At 42.9% G+C, this 13,087-nt stretch overlaps 2 protein-coding genes and 1 non-coding gene across 4 annotated transcripts in view; 1 reads left to right on the top strand and 2 right to left on the bottom strand.

Moving 5' to 3' along the window:
• The window catches only part of TAF12 (TATA-box binding protein associated factor 12), a 32,029-nt gene extending 31,475 nt beyond the window's left edge, over positions 1 to 554 (bottom strand). The window contains exon 1 of one of the 2 annotated variants that reach the window (XM_089479014.1): positions 396 to 554. The gene's annotated coding sequence lies outside the window, so the exon portion shown is untranslated. The remainder of the gene's footprint in view (positions 1 to 395) is intronic. The other variant, XM_089479015.1, reaches the window with a different exon arrangement.
• Positions 555 to 1,293: 739 nt separating this feature from the next.
• On the top strand, positions 1,294 to 1,436 carry LOC149305173 (U11 spliceosomal RNA). Its single transcript, XR_016271933.1, has one exon. It is a non-coding gene; the product is annotated as a U11 spliceosomal RNA (small nuclear RNA).
• Positions 1,437 to 4,401: 2,965 nt separating this feature from the next.
• LOC149305172 (discoidin, CUB and LCCL domain-containing protein 1-like) overlaps positions 4,402 to 13,087 on the bottom strand; it is a 67,974-nt gene continuing 59,288 nt past the window's right edge. Inside the window, exons 13-15 of the mRNA XM_089479013.1 lie at positions 10,344 to 10,381; positions 9,608 to 9,742; positions 4,402 to 6,481 (exon numbers count right to left, since the gene is read on the bottom strand). Coding sequence (XP_089335139.1) covers positions 6,060 to 6,481; positions 9,608 to 9,742; positions 10,344 to 10,381 — 595 coding nt within the window. The 3' untranslated portion in view covers positions 4,402 to 6,059. The remainder of the gene's footprint in view (positions 6,482 to 9,607; positions 9,743 to 10,343; positions 10,382 to 13,087) is intronic.

Here is a 13,087-nt window from a genome sequence, read left to right as displayed (position 1 = left end):
AAGGACATCCCTTATGGCGGTCTGTCATGCGCCTCTGCCTTCTTTGTCAGAGAGCTCTTGGCCCAGAATAAGCCGCAGTTCCCAGGATTCCCTTGCCCTTAGCCAGGGCAGCTAAAGTGGTCTCAAGCTGGATTATTTCTGCAGTGTGCTTTGGACCTTGATGCAGTGTCACTCCGAATCCTTTGCTCCGGCTCCCCAGCCCTGGTTTGCTCAGATTGACATGGCTTTGTTTATGCAAGTCATGTGTCTTAAGGGTCATTTTAGGGCATTACTGTGTCAGAAACCACTCTCTCCATTAAGGCCTTCTGTCAGGGATGGGAAACCTCAGCCCTGTTTCACCTCACTTCGAACCCGAGGCTACTAGAGCCCAGCCTCTTCGCCCTCCTGAGACTCACCAGCGCCGCGGCGGCAATTGCCGCCACTCTTCCGACTGAGGGACACCTTGTTTCTCCTCACTCTCGCCTTCACCACAAAACACTTCCGGGGTCGCGTCCCTTATGCGTCGAGTCACGACAGGACATGCGCGAGCGTGCGCCGGCCGGCCAAAAGGACAATCCGACCAATCAGGACGCTCCTCTCAAATCCTCGCGCCCAATGCTAAAGGACGAGACAGCCAATCAGTAGGCTTCTCTCAACTCCACACGCCAGTCGACCAATCAGGACGCTCCCCTCAAATCCTCGCCCCAGCGACTAAAGAAAGAGATAACCAATCAGAACTCTCCCCTCGTATTCCCGCGCCAGCCGGCTAAGAGGCGAGATGACCATTTAGGGCGCTCATCTCGGCTCCACGCTCCAGAGACGACCAATTAGGATGCTCTTCGTTTATTGGCCCCGCCCCCACCCGCTCAGTTTTCTTTAGAAGTTGTCGAGGTCACGCTCAAGGCGTACAGGGGGGTTCTCTGCGCAGGCGCAGAGTTGCGTATGCGTAGCGTGGCACTTTGGTGGCAATAGGCGGGGCTTCAAAGGCATGTTGTAGTTCGCGCGAAGCAGAGAAGCCTGCTTTAATCTTGGCGCCCTTATAACTTTGTGACTACGCCTCCCAGCAGCCCTTGAGCCCCTCGCCTCCCAGCATGCCTTGAGGAAATTTGCATAACCGTTTGGAAGACGGAGAGACCGTTCTCCGTCTTATCTAATGCTACCGGGTTGAGAGAAACCTACATTTAGAACCGAGCTGAGGGCGAAGAAGCGTGGGTGGCGTCCGGGAGTCCATCCCCGTCGCCGTGACTCTCTCACCGTGACCCGGAAGGAGGTGGCCGTTGGTGTAGCGAACTGGACTTTGCGGAGCTTGCCTTTAAAAAGGGCTTCTGCCGTGAGTGGCACGCGGGGAGGGCGGCTGCGGCCGGTTCCCTTTTCCCGCGCGGAATCGCTATCAAGAGATTTCGGAAGCATAATTTTTGTGAAGGGGGCAGCTGGCAATCGCTTGTTCCGGCTCCCCAGAGTTATCCCTGTCTCGAAGGATAGAAATGGAGGCGGCGGCGCCCGGAAAGGCCAACGCGGTTCTAGGCTGCTTCAATAGGAGTATCGTGTTTAGATCAATGGAAGTCATAGTGCCTCTCTCAGTGTTGCCAACAAGCCTGGAAGATAATTCCCCAAACGTTTGGCCCCAAACTCACCAAGTCCCCCCGTATCTCACCAAATATTCAGCCCAAATCCCCGAAAAGTCCCCGTAATGTTAATATGACAATAAAACGTCGCCCTAATTGAATAAAAATAATTGGAACTTCTTTCAACTCTCAAAATCACCATTAAAACCAACCAAAGACTCTTTCAGTCCTTCTAATACTTTTAAGATGTTTATTTCGACATGAAGGGGGTCCAGGAAGCTTTGTGCCAAATAGAAACGTCTTCGGCTGCAACCGCACTGCAGAAATAATCCAGTTTGACACCCCTTTAACTGCCCTGGCTCAGTGCTAGGGAATCCTGGGAATTCTAGCTTTGTGAGACATTTTACCTTCTCTCTCAGCAAACTCTGCTGTGAGAACAAACTACAGTTCCCAGGATTTCATAGCACTGGGCCATGGCAGTTAAAACAGTACGAAACTGGATTGTCTCTGGAGTGAAGATGCAGCCTGGGTTGGGTCCAAGACACACTGCAGAAATAATCCAGTTTGAGACTGCTTTAGCTGCCCTGGGTCAGTGCTAGGGAACCCTGGGAACTGTAGTTTTGTGAGACACTGAGCCTTCTCTATCAGAAAGAGCTCTGGTGCCACAACAAACTACAATTCCCAGGATTCCCTAGCACTAAGCCAGGAGAGTTAAAGCGGTCACAAACGGGATTATTTCTGCAGTGTGATTTGGCCCTTAGTTATTAAAAATGCTCAAGGTCCAATCCATACTGCAGAAATAATCCAGTTTGAGACCGCTTTAGCTGCCCTGGCTCAGTGCTAGGGAACCCTGGGAACTGTAGTTTTGTGAGAAAGAGCTCTGGTGCCACAATGAACTACAATTCCCATGCATCTGAGGAAGTACGCTGAAGTCTAGGAAAGCTAGACTTAAGAGGGAGTCAGGGGCTGAGAGACTAGAGAGCGCTTCCTGAGGGTGGGGGGGGGGCGACCACTCTCCAGTCCTCTCTCTGATTGGCTGAAAACTGTGAGTGTGTGGCACTCCAAAGGGTTGGTTGCTCTGGAGCCTGGCTCTCAGAGTCAGGTCTGGAGCTGAAAGGGGCAAAAGTCACCAAAAATGCACTGAAATGGAGCCAGGCACCAAAATCACACGGAAAACCCTGAAAAGCCCCCGTTTCCGTGTGAAAGTCACCACATTGGCAACACTCTGTTCTGTTCTGGTCAGGACCCACCTGGAATACTCTGTCCAGTACATTGAGAAACTGGAGCCATGTCTCCAAAGGAGGGCGACTAAAATGGTGAAGGGTCTGGAAACCATGAAGCCCTTTGAAGAAAGACTGAGGGAGCTGGGATGTTTAGCCTGGAGAAGAGATGGTTAAGAGGTGATTTGATAGCCCTGTTTAAATACTTGAAGGGAGGGAGGAAGCTTGTGTGGAGGAAATCAGCCAGAAGAGGACCCAGATTGATAAGGAAATAAATGTATTGCTAGCAGCCCTCAGAACAGACTTTCCAATTCCAACCAACCTCTGAGGCCAAGAGTCAAACCAAACCCCACAATTTATAGGCAACCGACAAAAGAAAGCTCTGTGGCAAATCCTATTGGCCACTACAAAACTTAAACATATAAAAATCCCTTCAGTCAAAGTAAAGATTTTTGACTACATCAAAAGCCAGTCCCTATCAGCGTGGGAAGCCCTGTGCCATATTCTGTCTTTTCTTATTGCTAGAGGGTTCCATATATCCCTCTCAACCTTGTACTTAGGCGACACATTCCTTATCGACATCCATTACTATGACAAAGTAAACCGCCAAGCATCCTTCAAAGATGTCCCTCTGCCCATTTCTTTCCCCCGTCATGGAAAACAGTTCTTCAGCATTTCTCTTACTACGGCTAAGTTCACCTGCAGGAAAAGAGGATGGCCCTTAGGGCCCCTTACAACTCTATGAGTCTGTGGTTCTGAACTGATGCAACACTGAATGTATGTGTTCCATGCAGGAATACACAGACTGATTGAGAGTTCCTGCATGGCAGAAAGGTCTGAATGACGCTTGTGGTCCCTTCCAAGTCTATGATTCTATGACTGGCTTCTGAAACTCCTTGGTAGCCCTCCAAAAGCCCCTGACCTTTTTGCCCGCAAACTGCTTGAAGGGCCCACTAATGTGCATGAACACCTGCTGGCATCCTGTACCCCTCCACAACCAAAGTCTTGTGGCACACTCCTCTGTAGGAAATTCCCTGATTGGCTTCCCAGAATGCCCCCAAATTTCCCAGAATGGAGGCAGGACGTCCAGGTGGGGGGCGCAAGGCACTATGGGAAGGCTAAAGGGGCAGGACTTCCAGGATGGGAGGTATGTCAGGAGGGTTTTTTGGGGCGGGAAGGTATATTTGGCCGGGTTTTTTGGGCTGGAAGGCTGAATTTCCCACAGTCTTCCCGGAAATTTAGTAATCCCAGAAATGACACGGAAAAACTTTAAAATGCCCAATTTCTGGGGAAAACCCCTGAAAGTGGCAACGCTGGTCTTCTGGTCCAAGAGTATCTCTCCAAGAAGGCTGCAAGACTCTTTTACTTGTTGTTTTTCTTGCAAAAGAGAGACTGCCCTTCTTAGGAAAAGAAACATCAAACAAAACTTTTAAGGATAGCTAACATATTCTTTCCCCTTGAGGCATCATAGAAATGTGCAAATGCTTTCTCTTTCTCTCTCTCCCCCCCCACCCCCCATATTTCTGTTTTCCGCAAAGAAAAAGCTGGCCTTCTTTTGTATCTGAACAGAAAATGAACTGTGAAAATGAAAAAGACAAAACAAAAAGTAGACTTGTCAGTGACAGGCAGCAGGAGAAAACGAAAGGATTTTTATTTGGTCTACAAAATGCTTTCCCAAGTTTTAAAGGAATGTGCGTCCATTGGCTGAGATCTGGCTGTTGTCAAGAAAAAGCACAACACTGTGTATATTACATATAATATATATATATATATATATATATATATATATATATATATGTTATTAGCAAAAATAATTTTAATTACAAAATACAAAAATATAGTACAGGTATGTACAAATAAATGGGAATCTTCATTTCGGCCATTGCACACATCAGTTACAGTATTGATGCCTTCAAATCCTAATAAAGAAGACATCCAAGTGTCCCTTATCCAAAATGCTTGGGACCAGAAGTGTTTTGGATTTCAGAGATTTTGGGATTTTGGAATATCTGAATAATGAGATACTTTGGAAATGGGGCTCAAGTTTAAACATGAAACTCATTTGTGTTTCGTATACATCTTATACACATAGCCTGACTATTATACACAGTGTTTTCAATAATTTTATGCATCAAGCAAAGTTTATATATATTGAACCACTAGAAAGCACTATCTCATGTGGACAATTTTGGAATATTTCAGATTTTGGAATTCTGGATAAAGGAGACAACCTGTATTTGTTAAACTTGGCGGAGAAGAAATACCGTACCAGTCAAATGCACAGGAATTCAAAGATGCTCCTCTCCAAAAGTTGGGTATGAACAAAATACCAGTTTTCATTTGCTGGTGGGAGAAAGGGTTTCATGTTTTAGGGTGTGGAATGTGTGGCCTGTGGGGCCACATGTGCTTTGAACCCCATAAGCTGCTAACTCCAAGCTTCATATAAAACATTTTTAGGTGAAAATAGCCAAAACCTCTTCTAAACAATGCAAAAGCATGGTGGTTTAGGTCAATTAGCACTCTGCTGACCCACAACTCCTTACTTCAAAAAATGGGAGAAATAGATATCTTTGGCTGAAAAGTGAAACTGGAAATGATGTGGCCTCTGAATCTGTTACAGCTGCCTGGAAAATATGCCCCCTCTGTGCCGTTGCCCACTTGTTTTAGGGGGAGGAATGTTGTTTGACCATAACTGAGCCCATGCTTTGCATGTAGAAGGTCTAAGGTTCAATCCCTGACATCCCCAGTTTTAGAAGGATTAGGCAGAAAGTGATGGGTAAAGCCCCTGCTTGAGCCCCAGGGACTTTGTGGGTTGAAAGACAAGAGAAGATGGGATCGCTCCACTTGGCTTTCAACATAGGAAAGGAAATTAGATTGTTTGTTGTGGTCTCCACTGCAACACTAATTGGGAAATGATGCAGAAAGGGACAGAAGACACACACGGTTCTTCCTTCCAATAGAAGGATGGAAATGGCCAGGAAGCCATTATCACTACTACCCACCAGTATCTCCTGCATGAAGCTATTGCCTCACACTACCAAATGGTCTGCTCTGCTCTGCTGGAGAGCGACAATCAGTCAGAACAAACAAACAGCCTGCGTATAAAGTGTCTTGAAATAAAGTTCCATAACACAGCCCATATTTAGTTTTTAGCAGCCTCAAGCAAGAGTTCTTGTTCACAAAGACTCACGGCAGGTGTGCGCAGAGGGAAGAGTCTCTGAGCATGAAAGAGCAGCCTTGTGATGAGGTAGCTGGTTTTGCAGCTTGCAATGCATCTCTCAGCCTGAGAGTCTGATCACTGGTGGATTCTCATCATGGAGCCAGTTTCAATAGATCCTTCCTGCAAGTCCACCTCAGCCACTTTGCTGTCCAGCTTCTCTGCTGGCCTTTGAATAGGGAAGTCATACTGCATCTGGGCTTCTGAACACCTCAGTGAAGGCAGACCCCTGCTCAAGCTTTTGGATGAGGGAATCGTTTTGATGACAGATATGTTCTTCCTGAAAGTGTCCCCTTCTGGCTGTGTGGCTGGCTCAGTAAATGGGGTAGCATACTCAGGTTCCGGTGGCAAAGGCTCAGCATATTCATGGTACTTGCTTGGAACATCATAATGATTTACAATCAGAGGGAGTGTGTAGCCTTCGTCCAAGACAGGTTTGAATGTCAGTGGAGCTGTCTGGCTACTGGGGCTGACTTGGACCACATCTGGCTCAGCATATTCTGTAAAAATTACACAAAAACACAATCTCTGAACCAGTTTTGGAAAGTTATTATTTTGGGCTGCAGTTCTAAAAACCACCAAGTATGGCTGTTGGTCTTCAAGTGCCACAATCTACAATTTATACCCTCCACTCCCATAGTCACACTGTTTGGGGGATTCTGAAAGTCATGGTCCAAAAAGTAACATTTCCAAGCTCAGTGACTACCTAAAGTTATACATTAAAATATAAAATAAAATAATGTATTAAAATACATTAAAATAGCCTCCCCCAGCATCATGGCCTTCAGATGTGTTGGACTGCAATTCTCAGAATATCCCAGTTTGCCCCTCTGGTTGTCTAGAGATGGTGGGAATTATAGTCCAACCTTCAGGGGACAATGGCTGTTTCAGAAACTTTATGGAAGAAAAGCTGTACTTTGAAGCAAGTTCAGAAAATCTCACATTTTAAATGTTTCCCCTTGATCCCTCCAAGATCAGATTCTGGAAAAAAATTCTGTTTTGGACTACAGGTCCCAGAATTCCCCAACCAGCCTGGCCATTACAGTTACTGTGTCAACCATGGCATTTTAAAAGACACTCAGATGGCATAAACATCCATCTGTATTCTTCCTGTGTTTTTTCCACTGTTCTTCAATTTTCTATTTATTTTCATTAAGGAAAAAAATTGCTGAACAGGAAAAGATGGAATGATTGCCAAACAGGAAAAGATAGAATCTTCCATCTAGGAGCACCTTCTCTTTTCTTGGCTCGGACCCTGCAAGTCCTGCAAATTACCTGGATTAGCTGCCAATGCTTCTGTAAGAACTTTTTCTAACCAGCGATGGGGTGGAACAAGCAATCCCTTATTATCAAAATCCCCATAGCTTTGACCTGAAGAAGAGTCCAGAATGCAAACAGATATTTTGCTCCACATCCACAACCGGGTTCTAGCATTTTTACCTCCAGCAGAAGCAGATTCTTTGTAAAGCCAGTGGCCCCTGACTGTCTGTTACCAGGATACAAAATACTTTGCATTCAAATTTGAGCAGCCTATAATCCTAAACTGTTGCTGAGAACATCTACTCCCATTCTCAGCTACTATGAAGAGTGCAGCCAGCCTCAAGGGAGAGATGGAAGTTTAAGGGTGCATTCCTCCTAACCAAGATCCTGTGGCATTTTGTTCTCTTAAGCCCTGCCTCCACTACCACATTGGTTCTTCTGACTCTGTGTTAAGACAACTGGATCATGCTCTAATTGTATCCCATAGCTCCTCATTTGGTATTTTAATTCTGCTGACCTGATATGTTACATGAATGGCACTACCATCAGAAGCTGCAGAATGCAGATGCTGTTGATAGTCATGTTTCCAATTTAATCACCCCCACCTTGTTCAGTACTATAGAAATGGAGATCAGGAGAAGTCAATGGACAGAGTGTTTGGATTCATCTACATGGAGAAAGTGGAATAAATCTGCTCTTTGTGAGCTTGTAATTAAGAGACATCCAACGTTGCTGCAGCTGTTTCTGGATAATGAGCAGCACTGGCTCTGGGATAATTTATTGGGAAACAGCCAGCTCCTTAGAATCAACCCTTTGTTTGCTACATTAAAGAGGAACAGACAAACTATTCAGGAGAGACATTCTGGGTAGCTATCATGATCTGCTATCCTTCTATCACTGCAGCATATAGAGATGCGAAGAGGAAGACAGACAAGAAGGCTTATGTCTGTTCTTAAGACACTTTTCTGTTATGTGTGTGTGAAGTTCTTTCACAAGTTTGGTTGCTTTTAGAAGGTCATTTCTGGAGTTTTCCTTTCACCATTTGTAATATTTTACATTTATACAGGTTGAACATTTAATGTCCAAATAAAGTTGAAATGCTACCAAAAACCCAGGCAAAGGCCAGCACCACAAAAGTTGCAAGCTTACAGAGCCCATGCTCTGTCTCTGTGTCTACCTCAGTCTCAGTTGAAAACTCCAGTGCTGTACAGATGAGGAGAAAGGGGTGGACAGAGGCTGTCCCTGACTCCCCTGGATAGTGGCCACGCCAACCAAATGCGCAGCAACGATGCGACCAGAAAAAGGAGCCACAAAACACTGCTTCTTTCTCTGCTGCTGCTGAGGCACCATAAGTGCCCTGAAGCAGCACTGTGAAGTCCTTCATGCGCTGCGCTGTTTGGATGCAGTGCACAAGGCACATCATGGCATGCACCTGGTAAATGACAGTGCGCCAAGATGGCACCTGTGGCACACATTAGGGCTTGGGAACGTGCAGATGCTCCACTCTCCTGAGACCTACTTTTGGCCCCAATCCAACACATAGTGCCAGTTCGTACCGGGCCTCCATCCATTGTTTTATTCCTTTCACACACAGATGACTTTAATCTTAGCCCGCAGTAGGGTAGAAAACCCTGAAATTATTTTCCAGCCACACAGAAAAAATTACGGAAGATTATTGTACAAGAGATTTCTCTATCATCATGCAAGTATGAATACACCTGATCTTTCCTGATTTGAAAGCTAAGCATCATTTGGTTTGGTTATTATTTGAAGCTTCCAGGAAATACCAAGGATGTCTAGGTAGGGCCTGACACCCTGGAGAGCTTTTTAAAAATAATATTTCAAGCTCTGACAATTCTATTGTTTCTCTGGCCTCTCATATTTCCCTTTTTCTGGAGAGAACTGCTTCTAAGTGGGCACTTAGCCATTGTCCAAAAACACAAGTCTCAAAAGGAGTGAAAATGCATTAGCAAAAAGAAGCCAGATTTGCATAAAATTTGCATGTACGGATGCAAAGGAAAATACAGAAATAATTTCCATTATTCAAATAAAATCTATGTCATCAGAGTGGGGAAGACCTTGACCAGGTACACTCACTCCATCAGTTCTCTAAGTGTTAATGTTGAAAGGGCCCAGTTCTTCCTTACTATGAGTGTTTATCTTTTGAAGTAGTTTGGGAGCAAACAGCCCTGTTAACAAAGGATGCCTATAAATCATGGCTGCCATTTGATAGTCCTTCAAATAGAGGTCTAGAAAGTAGGACATACAGTATGGACACTCTAGGTATGAGGAACATTGGGTGGGCCTAATAGATGGCTGTTTGTGGTGATGGCTCACTCTCCAGCCTGAAAAGAGACATAACTTACCTGGTGGTTGAGCTTTGCCAACATCCACTGGCATTCCTGCTCCATGGAATGAGGTGACTTCAGAGGTGGAAAGTTGCAGGCTTCCTCCAGGAACTACCTGACTGTCTTCCGGTATTCGGTACATTAAAGTGGAATCTGTCAGGAGAAAGAGACACAAATTTTGAAGAAATTGTGCCCATTGTGATAGAAAAGCACCTTTCCACCAGTCTGGATCAAAAACAGAATGTTTTGGCCGAGAGCATCAAATCTGTTGCAGGCAGGCATAAAATCAGAGAGAGAGTTGGAATGGAGTAAAGAGGGCATGCCAGGCTAGCTGGCTCTTTAAATATGAGCAATGTATACTGCAACCATTTTATTATAGTCCTCATTTTTAAGCTCACTGGAGTTGTCTCCAACAGACAGATAAAAAAAGGATAGCTGGACATTGACTACACAGCAGTAAACCATCATCACCATTGTGCAAAAGAATTTTTAAAATCCCAGTACTCAAAAGACATCAGAATGGGTACAAGGCAAGAAAGAATGAGAATTCCAAATACAAGATGCCACAACTGAGATTTAATAATCTGTACTTCAGTTCTAAAAAGTGGGGTAAATATGATAAAATGTGTATACAAAGCACAAAATAATCTAATCTAATCCACCCCCAGCCTGTCACATAAGAAAACTAATTTGTTTCCCAGCTCCCAAATATGACTATTAGCTTGTTTCTCATATACACTGTTCTGTACTTTACCTTTGGTGAGGCCACAGTCTTGATCTACTGCTGCCTTCCTGCCAAAAGAAAGGAAAGAAGACTCAGGTGGATTCAACGGCAATTTCCACATCAAGGACTAGAACCAATAAGTGCTACTAAATGGCATACAAACCATATACCAGCCTTATTCCTGTGCAAAAAAAAACACAGTTGTACATACAGTTGTGTGCATGAGCTTCAGTCGTTGCCTAAATATTGAACTTTCAAAGAACATCACAGCATAGTAGTTACCAATTAGAGGGTTTAGCATATAAATAATTTAGAGGCAGCTACAAATGTCTCTCTAAGCAGGGCTGGGAAAACTGTAGTTCCGCAAGTGATGTTAGACTGCAACTCCCACCATCCCTCACTACGTGCTATATGGGCTAGGACTGATGTCACTTACAGTCCAACAACATTAGTAGGGCCACTTGTTTCTTTTACTTTCCTAGCTTTGGTCATTTTAGTAATTTTACATTCTATATCTACCAAGTAGTTTTAGCTCTTGATCGTGGATTGTACTTTATAATTCTGGTTTTTATATTGTTTCTGCAATGCTAACTTATCTCTAAGTATCTTTGGGCTGATTTAAATCTTGATTTGTGTTGATTTAATTTTTTTGTTTTATTTTATTAGACTATTGCTTTATTTTATACTGCACAACAATTAAGGAATCTGTTCTATGAGTGTCCCTTCAATTGAAATAAAAAATAAATAAACAGCCATAATATTATAACCCAATATTTTTTTCTACAAAGTATATTAAAAATACAGAAATTAGAAGAAGAAAAATACAAGAAAAAAAGATGAAAGAAAAAGAGGACTTCTTATCTTCCTTTTTGTTGTTATATACACATATAATTATTCATACTTATCTAAAGATTACAGCTATTTTCTTCTTCAATAACCTATTCTCTCTAATAATCAAAACCAAAAATTACCAATTCATTTTCTTTTCTTTTTCCTCCACAAAACACCTGTAAGGGGTTTCAGATTTTTTTTAAAAAAAACCCTCTAACAGCCATTCTTTAGTCAAATCAGACAATTTGTTCATTTCAACTGATTAGATCACCTTCCACAAGCATTCTTCTATCTTTTCATATATATCAATTCTTGCAGTCTTAACCATATAGATTAATCTTTCATAGTTCTTTTCCAACTGTACATCAATCATCCAAAAAGGGAAAAGCTCCAGTTTTAATTGAGCATTAATTTTTAAATCCTCTTCATCAATATATGTATTTAAATCCTATCCGACATACATCTTAAATCATTTTATACATTCTAAGCAATTTGTCTTAGATTTGTATGCTGCACCTTGTAGCAACAATACAGCATTTTCTAGAAATTCATTTTATAAAAATCCTCTTTGAAATCATGACATAATCCCCTTGACCATATATTTTCTCATTGATCCATCTGTATGTTGTAGCTAAAATTCCTAACCCAATTTACCAAAACCTCTTTAATTTTGTATTTAACACTTGGTTTTTTCCACCATCTTACAAACTTTAGCACATTTCCTTGCTCTTCCTTAAATAGTACATCAGTTGCCTGAAATAGAAATTGCATTCCAAGCAAAACCTTCTTTATCATTACAAACATCTCTCCAACAATAGCAGGTATACTCTCTCCTATCTTAACGTCCTTCTCAAATTCCACTCCATATCTTAACATTTTGTGGTAATATACAATTCATATTCTTCTTGATGACACTCCAATGTTAAACTTGCTTCTCAATTTTAAAAGCAATTCCACCCATCAATGCAACTTGACTGCTATATTCTTGTTTTCCATTAATCTTTTTAACTTTTTAAAAAACCTTTTAACAATGCCAGATTAGCCAAATCTTTTTCCATCTCATTGCTTAGCATTTCAATTTCCAAAAGTTTCACTTTATCATTACTTTGTTTTGCAATCCCAACCAATCACTTTAGAGAGTCTTTAAATTCTTTGAACTCGTCATATCATCATTTCTCAAAAACTCGATCTCTTCCAACTTCTGTATGATTCAATAAATCCAACACTAACTGGATTAAAAACAAACAAACAAAAAATCTCCTGGGTTCTTCCCCCCCCCCCCTTTTTCCGTTTTTAAATTAAGAATTTCATCCCAATGCATTCTCTGTAGATCCAAAGACACTGTCTTAATCTTAATCTTATCTTCTTATTACATAAACAATCTACTTTCCCCAGAGGTCTGTCCTCTTTACTTAGCAAAATTTAGTATTCAAGACTCAATCGTTGAAAGAAAAAAAGTAAGACATCTTGTATCTTCTAAGGTTACTGTCCCTTTTATCTGTTTAAAACTTTGTTGAGTCACATTCCTTGGGCTTTTTGCTTTTAAGCTAAAATATTGCAAATAACCTTTATTTTCTCAGATCTTATTTACATAAAGACGGCAACTCATCAAGCCTTTAGTTTCACCATCACTCAGAAGAACTCTCTTCACTTGTAAATTAAGTAGTTAAAGGTAATTGAGGCGGGTTACAGACCGCCCGTTTGGAGCGGCCTGCACCCGCCCCTTTCCCCGCTGTATCGGGGCTTCAACTGCCAGACCGGCAGCCCCCAAGGCCCCAATCTGCCGCTTTGCAGTCTGCGGGGAAGCCGCTGGAAAAGGGTGTCCTTGGGGCTTCAAGCCCCAAGGACACCCGGCGACGGTGGGGAGGAGGAGAAAGGGGCCACTTGGCCACTTTCTCCTCTGCGTCTCTGGGCGCAGCCATATGTAAAGGCTGCACCCAGCG

This window comes from Sceloporus occidentalis, unplaced genomic scaffold (assembly GCF_023333645.1).
Source record: "Sceloporus occidentalis isolate IW3139 unplaced genomic scaffold, rSceOcc1.0.p SCAF_13, whole genome shotgun sequence".
Taxonomy (NCBI): Eukaryota; Metazoa; Chordata; class Lepidosauria; order Squamata; family Phrynosomatidae; genus Sceloporus; species Sceloporus occidentalis.
The sequence above is the reverse complement of the archived record's forward strand: the minus strand, read 5'-3'. Positions and strand labels throughout refer to the sequence as shown.